The sequence below is a fragment of the Geospiza fortis genome, unplaced genomic scaffold, assembly GCF_000277835.1.
Source record: "Geospiza fortis unplaced genomic scaffold, GeoFor_1.0 scaffold213, whole genome shotgun sequence".
NCBI classification, from domain to species: Eukaryota; Metazoa; Chordata; class Aves; order Passeriformes; family Thraupidae; genus Geospiza; species Geospiza fortis.
This window is the reverse complement of record NW_005054399.1, coordinates 1,365,849-1,378,029: the sequence shown is the minus strand read 5'-3', so window position 1 is coordinate 1,378,029 and position 12,181 is coordinate 1,365,849. Positions and strand designations below refer to the sequence as shown.

Below are 12,181 nucleotides of genomic sequence, written 5' to 3'. Positions count from 1 at the left end.
GGTCACTTCCTCTTTCTCTGCCGCCTCCTGTCCCTCTGCCACCCAAGACCCAGCTCAGGGCATGGTGCCTTCTTTAACTCCAAATTCTCCTTGTGTTTTCCCAGATCTCCCCCCACCCCTGGAGTTTTTCCCATTTTTTGGGGCGAATTTTGGGGTTTGTGAAGGGTGCTGGGGTGTCCAGATTTCCACCTGACCTTTTCCTTTCCTCCTCTGGGTTTGAGATTGTTATTTATTTATTTCTCTTTGGTTTTTCCTTTCTGAACTGGTTCCTGGGGCTCTCCTGAACACCTGTCCTGTTTGGTTTTTATTTATTTATTCCTGTTTGGTTTTTCCTGGCTGAGCTGAGGTGGTTCCTGCAGACCTGTCCAGAAATGTCTCCTCTGCTGCCAGGGCTGGGATTCCTCCTCCTCCTGCTGGGTGAGTCTGCTGTGGGCTGGTCCAGGAGGGTTTTCCATAGCTGGGGTCACCCTAAAAGGGGAAATTTGTGCTGCCAGAGCACTGAATGTGACTTGGGTGGTTGCTCTCAATCCCCAGCCTTTCGTGGTCCCGTTTGTTGTTGGATTTGTGAGTGAAATATTTCGGTTTTTAGGGTGGGAAGATCCCACCAGGACTGATCCCTCCTGTCTGTTCAGAGCTGTGTGCTCCCTGTTCCTCTGCTGGGAAAGCACTTAAGGAATAATCATAATTAAATCTGATTACCTCTGTATTCGTTGAATTGTAAATCCCAGCACGGTTTGGGTTGGGAGGGACCTTAAATCCCCTCCACTCCATGGGCAGGGACCCCTCCCACATCCCAGGAATGAAGTGCTCATCCAAGCTGCTTTAGGGCCCCCTCCTAATGCAGTTTTTGGGATTATGAACTCATCCACAGCAGGAAAGTCGCTCCTCCATCAGACCTGAGAGCTGCAGAGCCCTCTCTGTGTCCCCTCCCTGTCCCACTGGTATACTATATAATATATTAGCTTATAATAGAAAAATATATTAGAATATATAGATATATTATATAGAATATTATATACTATATCATATATTTATAACATATTATTATATGTTATTACTATAATATATTATATAGAATATGGTATATAATAATGCCTTGTTATATATCAATAATATATTGATGTATATTATATAAATAATGTATTGATTTATTAATATATACTATTAATTAATATATGCTAATATAATATATACTATATTCTATATTACATTACATTGCATTCTATATATATAGAATGCATATATAGAAATATTATATTATATTATATATATTCATATAATAGATTCTATAATAACATAAATGATAATATTTGCATTGTCTCACCCTCCACATGAGACTAAAAATAGAATAAAAGTTTTTAAAACACCTCTGAGTTCCCCCATCTCTGAGTCAGAAAAAAGCAGAACCCAGCAGAAACTGAGCTCTGAAATCCTTCAGGGAGCTGAGGGGGCTGGGCTGGGGCTGGGTAGGAGTTCTGTGCTGGCTCTGCTCCTAAATCCCTTTGTCTTGCAGGGTGCCACGGAGCTGCTGCTGCTGGGACAGAGCTGGTAAGGGTAATTCCACCCAAAAAATTGAAATTAGTGTGGGTAAAACCTTCCAGGGTGGTTTGGGTTGGGGGGCCTTAAAGATCAGCCATGGCAGCCCCCCTTCCTCTGGGACCCCACTGGAACCACCAGGGGAACTTCCCTCCCCTTGTGGAGTGGGATGGGCTGGAACTGCCCAGGTGAATGAGGTGCAGAGCCAAGAACTGTCCAGGGGCCCAGGGCTTGGGGTTTGGGTGTGCTCAGGGTGTGGGGTTTCAGTGTGCTCAGAATTTGGGATTTCCATGTGTTCAGGATTTGGGGTTTCAGTGTGTTCAGGATTTGGGATTTCTGTGTGTTCAGGATTTGGGTTTTCCATGTGTTCAGTGTTTGGGATTTCCATGTGCTCAGGATTTGGGATTTGGGTGTGCTCAGGATTTGGGATTTGGGTGTGCTCAGGGTTTGGGGTTTCCGTGTGCTCAGGGTTTGGGGTTTCAGTGTGCTCAGAATTTGGGGTTTCCGTGTGTTCAGTGTTTGGGATTTCCGTGTGCTCAGGGTTTGGGGTTTCCGTGTGCTCAGGGTTTGGGGTTTCCGTGTGCTCAGGGTTTGGGGTTTCCGTGTGCTCAGGATTTGGGGTTTCCATGTGTTCAGGGCTTGGGGTTTCACTGTGCTCAGGTCCCACCCCAACCCAAAGGGCTCCCCCAGTCTGTGTGCAGTGATCCCAAACAATGTCAGAGCTGCATTTTAACCCTGTCTCTTTTCTCCCCCTCCCGGTGCAGTGCTCCAACTCCCCTGTCAATGGTGAGTTCCTTTCCAAATATTTATCACAAAACTCAGAGAGGGCTCTGTGTGCCAAATCCTCCCACAATTCCTTACCTTTGTCTCTCTTTTCTTGTTCTGGGGCTCAGAATCAGCCGTGTGTGCCTCGGTGCAGAGGTAGGTGAGCCATGCCTGGGGACTGTGGCATTTCCTTGGGAGGGATTCTGCTTTTCTTGGGGTGACCAGACCCCTCTGAGCCCAGATTTTGGGATTTTCCCCAGGGTTGCCTGTGGGCAGGGAGGGCTCCGGTTGCACTTGTTCAAACAGTGAATGAAGGGAAAGTGCCCTGCTGGGGTTTTGTGCCTGGGAAGACAAAGAAAGGCAGGGCCAGGCTCTGGAGAGCAGCCAAGAGCCTTGGCACTGGTGCTGAGCTTATCTTGGCTCCAGTGGGGCTCAAACAGCCCCACTCCAGACCTCACTGAACCTGAATGGTGGCTGAGGCTCAGCAGTGCCCCCCTGCCCGTCCCTGCGCCAGCAGCCGCGTCCTGCCCTGTCCCTGTGTGCCCCCTGTGCCCTGAGCTCTGCTCCTGCTCACTTGGGAGGGCTGGATCCCTGCTGGGCCCTGGGGGGACGGCCAGGAGCCAAACCCTGCTCAGGGCGCTCAGGTGCCTTTGGGTGCTGTGTCCAGCTGTGCTCTGGGCTGCTGAGGGGTCACACCTCACATCTGGATCTGTCCCCAGCCAGCCTGGTGCCAGCTCCCCACTGGCTGTGCCCTCATCCAGCTCTGCCCCAGCTCCCATCCAGTTTTACCCCACGTTCCCCTCTGCTTCTGCCTCAGCTCCCCACCAGTTCTGCCCCCACCCAGCTGTTCCCCATCCAGTTCTGCCCCAGTTCCCATCCAGTTTCTCCCATTCCCATCCTCTCCCAGCTCCCCCATTCCCATTCCCATCCCAGTTCCTCATTTCCAGTGCTGTCCCAGTTTCCCCATTCCTATCCCAGTTTCCCCATTCCCACGTTCCCCCATTCCAGTTCCTCATTCCCATCCCAGTTTCCCCATTCCCATCCCCAGTCCCCCATTTCCAGTTTCCCCATTCCCAATGCTGTCCCAGTTTCCCCATTCCCAGTTTCCCCATTCCCATCCCAGTTCCCCATTCTCAGTTTCCCCATTCCCACACTGTTCCCAGTTTCCCCAATCCATTCCCAGTATTCCCATTCCCAGTGCTGTCCCAGTTCCCCATTCCCAGTTCCCCACTCCCACACTGTCCCTGTCCCCCCATTCCATTCCCAGTTTCCCCACTCCATTCCCAGTTTCCCCAATCCATTCCCAGTATTCCCATTCCCAGTGCTGTCCCAGTTCCCCATTCCCAGTTCCCCACTCCCACACTGTCCCTGTCCCCCCACTCCATTCCCAGTTTCCCCACTCCATTCCCAGTTTCCCCACTCCATTCCCAGTTTCCCCAATCCATTCCCAGTATTCCCATTCCCAGTGCTGTCCCAGTTCCCCATTCCCAGTTTCCCCACTCCCACGCTGTCCCAGTTTCCCCATGCCCAGTTCCCCATTCCCAGTTTCCCCATTCCCAGTTCCCCACTCCCACCCTGTCCCTGTCCCCCCAGTGCCAGCCAGGAGCAGCTCCTGGAGGTGGCCCGAGGCCGAAGGTCCCCGTGCAGCCTCAGCTTTGCCCAGCTGGCCTGTGCCCAGGTGAGGACCCTCAATCCCCCAATCCCTGGGGCTGGGCTTTGTGTTCCTTGGGAATTCTGACCCTTCCCACCAGCCCTGGGATGCAGCCAAGGCTGTGCTGGGGTTTCACCCTGAGCTGGGGCAGTGCCACCCTCCAGGGGACACTGCCACCCTCCAGGGGACACTGCCCTGTGCCACGGGGCTCAGCGGTGCCCAAACCACCACGGACACCTTGGGGAATTGGGGATTTCCCTCTCCAAACCACTGGGGTGAGAAGGAAGTTGGGGCAAAGGGACTTTGCAAATCAAATTGACTCTTCAAAAATTGGTGTCACAGCATTGGGGTGAATCTCTGCAGGGGAGTCACGCTGGGTGTTGGGATAAAGCACAATTAGAAGGGGTAAAAAGCACAATTAGAGAAGAAAAAGCACAATTAGAGAAGAAAAAGCACAATAGAAGGGTAAAAGCACAATTGAAGAGGTGAAAGCACAATTGAAGAGGTAAAAGCACAATTAGAGAAGTAAAAACACAATTAGAGAAGTAAAGACAATTAGAGAAGTAAAAGCACAATAGAAGGGGTAAAAAGCACAATTAGAGAAGTAAAGACAATTAGAGAAGTAAAGACTATTAGAGAAGTAAAAGCACAATTAGAGAAGTAAAAGCACAATAGAAGGGATAAAATCACAATTAGAAGGGGTAAAAGTACATTTAAAAGGGGTAAAGTCACAATTAGAACTGGTTGCAGCCTGGAAAATGCCACCTGGGCTATTCCAGGTTTAGTTTCTTCCAGGTTTTGTCATGATCTCTCAAGTAGCTGCCAGTAATTGCAACGAAATTGACAGCAATTTGTGTTTGTTGGTAAATAATTCTGACAGAAGGATGGTACTCCTGCAAATATTTATCAGTGGGTTTGGGGATTTTTTGGTGTTTGTTTTTCTCTTGGTTTTGTTTTTGTCTTCTACTGTTTGTAAGCCATTTCCCTGAAAAAATGTTTGGGAATTAGAGAAGTCCCCATGGAAGTTTCTAGTTAGATGAAGTTTTTCAGAAATTTGGGCAAAGTTTTGGCAATTTTGGGGGTGGGTTTTTTTGGGGATAAAGCTTTAAAAACCTGTGCCAGTGTTTTACCCCCCTCAAGGGAGGAATCCCTGAGGGTGATTTCCCCCCTAAATATTCTCTTGATTTGCATTTCCTTTCTCTTTTCCAGGGAGCTTGGCTCCAGGATGTCCAGGATGATTTCCTCTCCTCCTTATATTCCTGCCTGGCCTCTAAACCCAGCACAGCTCTGGATCCAGAATATTCCATCCTCTTGTTTTCCAAATACGATGCCGGGAAGCTTTTGGCATCCCTGACCGAGTTCAGCCAGCAGGTGAGCCTCCCCTCAAATGGAATTCCCTCAAATCCAGGGAATTTTTGCTCAGGAAAAGACTTCATTTCAAATGCCCTGATTATTTTTTACCTGATTTTGGAAAGAGATGTCACCCTGATTTTTTCATTTTAAGATTTTTTCATTTTAAGATTTTTTCATTTTAAGATTTTTTCAAAGATTTTTTTTTAAGATTTAAGATTTTTCTTTTCAAGATTTTTTTAAAAGATTTTTTTTTAAAGATTCTTTTTAAGATTTTGATTTTCTAAGCCTTCTGATGTTTACATTCTTGTAAGGAACTTTCTCACACACTTTATGTAAATAACTTATTGTTTTGCATTCTTTTCTGGAGGAGGAGAAATTTGAGGACCTGTTTGTCCAGTGTCATTGGAGAGGTGGCACTGTCACCCTCCAACCCACTGTCACTTTTGGCAATCTATAAACGTTGGAGTCAGAAATTAAAATTCTCTTTTTACCTTGAAAAGAGCAGTGAGTCCATGTCGTGTTTCACGTCCCACCGTGCAAAGAGCCCCATTCAAAGCAGCAGATTTAATTTAACATTCAGATTTTCTTGGATTTCTGTCAATGCCTGGTTGGAATTCCCTGGAATTCAGGGTTTTTTTCTCCTGCCTTGCCCCCAGTTTTCCCAGGCGCCCGTTTCCCTGGAGTGGAGCCTGGTGTTCCTCAATGGGCTGTGGGAGAGGATGCTCCAGGTGCCTGGCATTGGGACCCCCCCAGTGCTGCTCCGGTGGCTCCACGGGGGCCTTCAGCCCCTCCTGCTGCACCCCGAGGTGTTTGGCTGCCTCCGTGCCAAGGATGTGTCCTGTGAGCAATTCCAGCTGCTGTGAGTGCGGGATGTCCCCTCGGATGTCCCCTCTGATGTCCCCTCTGTGCCACCAGAGCCACGCCCTGGGGGCTCCTCCAGGGGGGGGAAAATCACTTTGGAGAAGGGTGGGAAATGGATTTGTAGAAAATCTTTAAAGCTTAATTAAATATGTGTATAGTGTGTATTTATATATCAACTTTAAGCTAAGAAATGTTGATTTAGAAATATTATAGAGAGGCCAAGAAATGCTTATAGTGTGGTGGAATTGGGAAATTAGAATACACTGGCTTTATTGGAATTGGGAAATTAGAATACACTGGGTTTTTTTGGAATTGGGAGATTACAATACACTGGCTTTTTTGGAATTGGGAAATTGGCTTTATTGGAATTAGGAAATTACAATACACTGGCTTTATTGGAATTAAGGAATTACAATACACTGGTTTTTTTTTACAGTTAGGAAATGACAATACACTGGCTTTTTTTGGAATTGGAAAATTACAATTAAAATACACTGGTTTTTTTACAGTTAGGAAATGACAATACACTGGCTTTTTTACAATTAGGAGATTACAATGCACTGGCTTTTTTACAATTAAGAAATTCCAATACAATGGCTTCTGATTGTGATGTTGTGAATTATAACACTTGTATTGTCTCACCTTTCTCATGAGACTGAAAATGGAATAAAAGATTTTAAAACATCTCTTAGTTACCCCATCTCTGGGTCAGAAAAGGGCATAATCCACCAGAAAAGGATGGGATTGAGAACATCCATGTTCTTGTGAGAGCCCAGCCCTGGCCTCAGCAATGTTTGAGGTGTTTTCCCTCCCTTTGCAGAGTGGCTGCCCTGGATGGAATCTATCCCCAGCTTTCTGTGCAGGAGCAGAGGAATCTCTACTCTGGGATCAAGCATTTCCTCACCCAGCATGGTAAAGGATTTCCCCGAATTCCCTGGGCTCTGTCCCAGGGCTGAGGCTTCACAGGGTTTCTGTGAATCTCCAATGGGAACAGGCTGGGAATGTCAGCAATTAATGGATTTGGGAATGATTTCCTTGCCTGAAGGCTTGATTAACCCAGGATTTTTGTAATTTTTTTATAAATTCACTGCATTTGCTGCCTGTGCAGGGTTTGGTTGTGCTCAGGAAGGAGACTCAGGCAGGAGCTGCCATGAATTCCCTGCAGAAAGCTTCTGGTGCATGAGGCGGGAGGGAGAAAGAGGCTGGGCATGAATATTTTCAGGGCTGGGATTCCTTCTGCCCTGTCCCATGGGGATTTGTGGTGTAAGCGCTGGATTTGGGTGTGAGCTGGGAGCTCTGCTGGGCTGCAGCCTCAGAAATGCCAGTTCCCAGGGGGCTGCAGCTCCGTGGGGTCTGTGTTCCTGCAGGACCCAGCCAGAGCTGCCACAGCCCCAATTCCACTGCCTGGTTCCGGAATTTCGTGGGATCCTTCCTGGAGCACGCCACCGTGGAGGACCTGCAGCTTTTTGGGGATGAAGCCACAGTAAGTGGGGACCCTGAGCAGAATCAGAGCCCCAGGATGGTGGGGTTGGAAGGATTTAAGGGTCACCCATCCCATTCCAGCCTCACCCACTGTCCCGGCGTGTCACATTCATATTTTCTGAAAAATCCCCTGGCCCAGGATTCTTCTCCTGGGAAGCTCAGAAGCCTCAGAGAAAAAGGAAAACAATAATTATCTGGTTTGCTTCTCCTGTGTTTTGCTGCTTTGGAAAGTGTTTGGACATTGTTTACCAACTGGTCATTGTTTGATTGGTTTCATGTGAATTGTGTTGACTTATTGGCCAATCAGGGCCAAGCTGTGTCAGGACTCTGGAGAGAGTCAATAATTTTCATTATTATCTTTTAGCCTTCTGTCTGTATTCTTTAGTACAGTTTAGTATAGTACTCTTTTATATAATATGGTATCATAAAATAATTAATTACCCTTCTGAGGACATGGAGTCAGATTGATAATTTCCTTCCTGCCACAGGGGACCCCAAAAATACCACATTTTACCCTTGTAATTCATGCTCTAGCATACATCCAGGGTTGCAGGAATATTTCTCTGGCTAATCTGAGGTGAACAGCCACTGCAGTTATTTCCCCCCATCGTGTGATGAGAGGGGTTTGCACAGAAGTTGGTTCCACAAAGGGAATTCTGCAGGGAGCAAACTGGAGCCAGTGAGAGGAGCAACCCCAAACCTGATCAGGGTCCCGGTGTTTACTTGAAAACAAACAACATAAACCTCAGCACAACTTTAAACCCAGGTGAAAAGCCCTGAGGTTGGTTCAGACTGTCCCATGTCACTGTCAGGACTGAAGGATCCATCTGAGTCATTTTCCCTTTTTATTTTTTTTCACCTTCAGCTTCAAAAATTTGCCAGGGACCCAGTGAATATGGAGATGGTTGGGAACCTCACCTTGCTCAGGGAGACTGCCCTGTACTATACCCTGCTCCTGACCTCTGCTCCTGCCTTTCCACTGGCCAGGTATGGATCTGAGGGGGTCTGATTTCCTGGCATGGCTCAGCATGGCACTATTGATTCATGTTCTCTTTAAGGGTTCTATCAATTTTTTCTTTAAGGGTTCTATCAATTTTTTCTTTAAGGGTTCTATTAATTTTCTCTTTAAGGGTTCCATTCATTTCTTCTTTAGGGGGTTCCATTATTTTTCTCTTTAAGGGGTTCCTCTATGTTTTTCTTTAAGTGTTCCTCTATGTTTTTCTTTAAGGGTTCCATTATTCTTTTTCTTTAAGGGTTCCATTATTCTTTTTCTTTAAGTGTTCCTCTATGTTTTTCTTTAAGTGTTCCTCTGTGTTTTTCTTTAAGTGTTCCATTCATTTTCTCTTTAAGGGGTTCCATTCATTTTCTCTTTAAGGGGTTCAATTTTTTTTTCTCTTTAAGGGCTCTATCAATTTTGTCTTTAAAGTTTCCATTCTATTTCTTTTTAAAGGTTCCGTTTTCAAATAACCCCACTGCCCTTGCTCTCTGGGGCCAGATCCCCAGTTCTTTTCCTGGGAGATGATTTCCCTGCAGTGCTTCCAGGGTCTCTGAGCTGGAGCTTTGGCACCAGCAGGGCTGAGGTGATGGGGGAAGGTGCCTGGAGAAGAACATCCTCCGGAACAGAGGAGAGCTCTGCTGGAGCCCCTGTGTGACCCAGCCTCTCCTTTTGTCCCCAGCCTCCCGGACAGGTTCCTTTGTTACCTGAGCCCCGGGGCAGTGGCAAACCTGAGCAGGGAGGAGGCGCTGGGAGTGGCCCAGAGGCTGGGGAGGAGCTGCCCCTGGAGCAAGGAGATGCCCGGAGCTTCCCTGGAGCTGCAGGTGAGCACCTGGGAATCCTCTCAGCCTCACAAAACCTGCCAGGGGTGGGCCCAGCTCTGTGTCCCCTCCTACCACTCTCCTCTGGGTCACCTTTGGTTTCTGGCTGGGCTTTCATCACCTCACAGGGCTCAGTAGTGGGGATGGTCCATCCACATTGAGAGGGAGACAATCCAAAGCAACACACTCCATTTCCAGAAGGCTTCAAACTGTTTTTATCCCAGCATGCGTGCTTGCTATACATTCTTACAAAGCTCAGAAGTTTACACTTTACTCATTGGTCAGGAAAGACAAAGAAAATGCTCATTGGAACAGTTGCAGTTTTCTCTTATTTATCCTTTTTTTGTTTCTTGGTTTCTCTTCTTTATCCTTCTTTCTTTCCTGGTTTCTCTTATTTATAGTTTTTGATTTTTTCATTTCTCTTCTTTATCCTTCTTTCTTGGTTTCTCTTATTTATCCTTCTTCTTTCTTGGTTTCCCTTCTTTATTCTTCTCCTTGCTTTCTTGGTTTCTCTTCTTTATCCTTCTCTCTTTCTTGATCTCTCTTCTTTATCCTTCTCTCTTTCTTGATCTCTCTTCCTTATCCTTCTCTCTTTCTTGGTTTCTCTGTCAACGACCTCAGTAGAAATTCTTTCAGGGTAAACAAACTTACCAAACTCCTCTCTGGCTCACAGAAGTCGCTGTAAAACCTCTTCCACACATCCACAGGCAAACCTGAGGCAGAACCCCAGGGCTTTAGGGCCGTGGGATGCAGCATTGCTGCTCTGACTCTGCTCTGTCTCGTGGCACAGGTGGCCTCCTCCCTGCTGAGGAATTTGGAGGATTTCTCCCCAGCCGTGCTGGCAGGCCTGGGCCAGGCTGCCCTGGGGCTCTCAGTGTCCAGAATCCAGGAGAACATCCCAGAGGAGGACCTGGAGGCAGCTCTGCCTGCCCTGGGCAGAGTCCAGGGCTGGAGGAATGAGCAGGCCAGGGCTGTGGTCAACAAACTGCTCCAGTCTGGCTACCAGGTACTGCAGAGCTCCTCACTCACACCCAGGAGGCTCCTCCTGGAAGGGTTTCGGGCACTGGGAGTGCCCATCCCTGGAGGTGCCCAAGGGATGTCTGGAGGTGGCACTGATGCCTTGGGAACAAAGGCTGGACAGAGTTAAAGGAATGAAGTTGGGATTTATCAAATGGGCTCCAAAGGATTCTGACAGAATCACAGGACACAGCCTTGAGCTGCACCAAGGGGAAGTTAGGTTGGGTATTAGGAAGAAGTTTTTTACAGAAAGAGTGATCAACATTTTTACAGAAAGAGTGATAAAGTTCTAGGATGTTCTGCCCAGGGAGGTGGTGGAGTCCCCACCCCTGGGTGTGTTTAACAAAGCCTGGATGTGGCACTGGGTGCCAGGGTTGAGTTCAGGTGTTGGGGCTGGGTTGGACTCAATCTTGAAGGTCTCTTCTAACCTGGTGATTCTGTGAATTCCGTGGATTCACCTTGGGCAGCACAAGAGCCCAGCCATGGCTACACCCAAGATGGACAATGGGTCAGGAGTTTTCACCCTTGGATAAGTTTTGGTCCATTTCCATATTGGGGTTCATTGTCCAATTCCAGCTCAGGTGATGCAGTCCCACCCTCCCAGACTGCTCTCCTCCATTCCCTGTTGTTTGCACTTTTTGGGGCTGGAGCTGCAGCGGTGTCCTTGGTTCTGGGGCTGGAAAAAATGCAGGAAATGAATTTGTAGAGAAATATGAATTTCTAGAGAAACGGGCATTGTTGAGAGAGGAATGGAACTAGAAACAAGTTTCAAAGGAGGGCCTTGCAAATAAGACTGGATACTTTGGAGAAATAGAACTGTGAAAGATGCATTGTAGTAGGATCCATGAGGGTAATTTTAGATTATTAACTTTAAGGTATTTCCAGCGTAGTGTGGCTAAATCTGATAGGCAAAGAAATGCTTATAATATAAATAAGAAATAGTTGGCTTCTGATTGTGATGGTGTGAATTATAACATCTGCATTGTCTCACCCTTCACATGAGACTGAAAATGGAATAAAAGTTTTTAAAACACTTCTCAGTTACCCCATCTCTGGGTCAGAAAACAACTTAATCTGACAAGAAATTATTATTCTATGTGACTGGGCTGTGAGGAGAACTTGCTGACACTTTCTATGAAGTTCAGAGTTAGAAACCAATGCAGAATCTGGAAAATATAAAAGCTCAAACTGAAGGCATGAGCGCTCAGAGCTCTGGGCTGGGGATTGGTGGGGTTGGGCACAGCTGGGACTCGAGGATCTCAAAGGTCTTTTCCAAGCTGATTTTTTTTTTTTTTCCAAGCTGATTTTTTTCTGGGATTCCCTTGCAGATCCTGGATGGTCAGAGCCTGGCAGAGCTGGGCACTTTGGTGGGTGGCCTCAACAGCAGCGCTCTCTGGAGTTTGTCCCCAGAGGTTGTCCTGGAGGCCATCCAGCTGCCAGCCTTTGCCCAGCACGTGGACACTCTGCCCTGCGCTCTGAAAAGGATCCTGGTGGAAAAGGTGACCTTGTTTTGTCTCACCCAGGAGCAGGGGCGGGGGCACTGCTTACCTGGGGCCAGGTGTGGCACAGCTGCACCCTGCCAGCATCCCCTGGGGGCTGGTGACAGCCAGGCAGGGTGGCAGCAGGACAGGCCACTCAAACCCTGCCGCTGCCTCTGTGTCACTGTCCTTGGCCTGCCCAGCCTCTTGGGGGCAAGGCCAG

General features: G+C 47.6%; 1 protein-coding gene across 1 annotated transcript in view; it reads left to right on the top strand.

The window, feature by feature from the left end:
• The first annotated feature begins 2,249 nt into the window (after window positions 1-2,249).
• LOC106631929 (mesothelin-like) overlaps window positions 2,250-12,181 on the top strand; it is a 22,916-nt gene continuing 12,984 nt past the window's right edge. Inside the window, exons 1-5 of the mRNA XM_031061066.1 lie at window positions 2,250-2,322; window positions 2,430-2,457; window positions 9,325-9,466; window positions 10,254-10,469; window positions 11,809-11,979. Coding sequence (XP_030916926.1) covers window positions 2,250-2,322; window positions 2,430-2,457; window positions 9,325-9,466; window positions 10,254-10,469; window positions 11,809-11,979 — 630 coding nt within the window. The remainder of the gene's footprint in view (window positions 2,323-2,429; window positions 2,458-9,324; window positions 9,467-10,253; window positions 10,470-11,808; window positions 11,980-12,181) is intronic.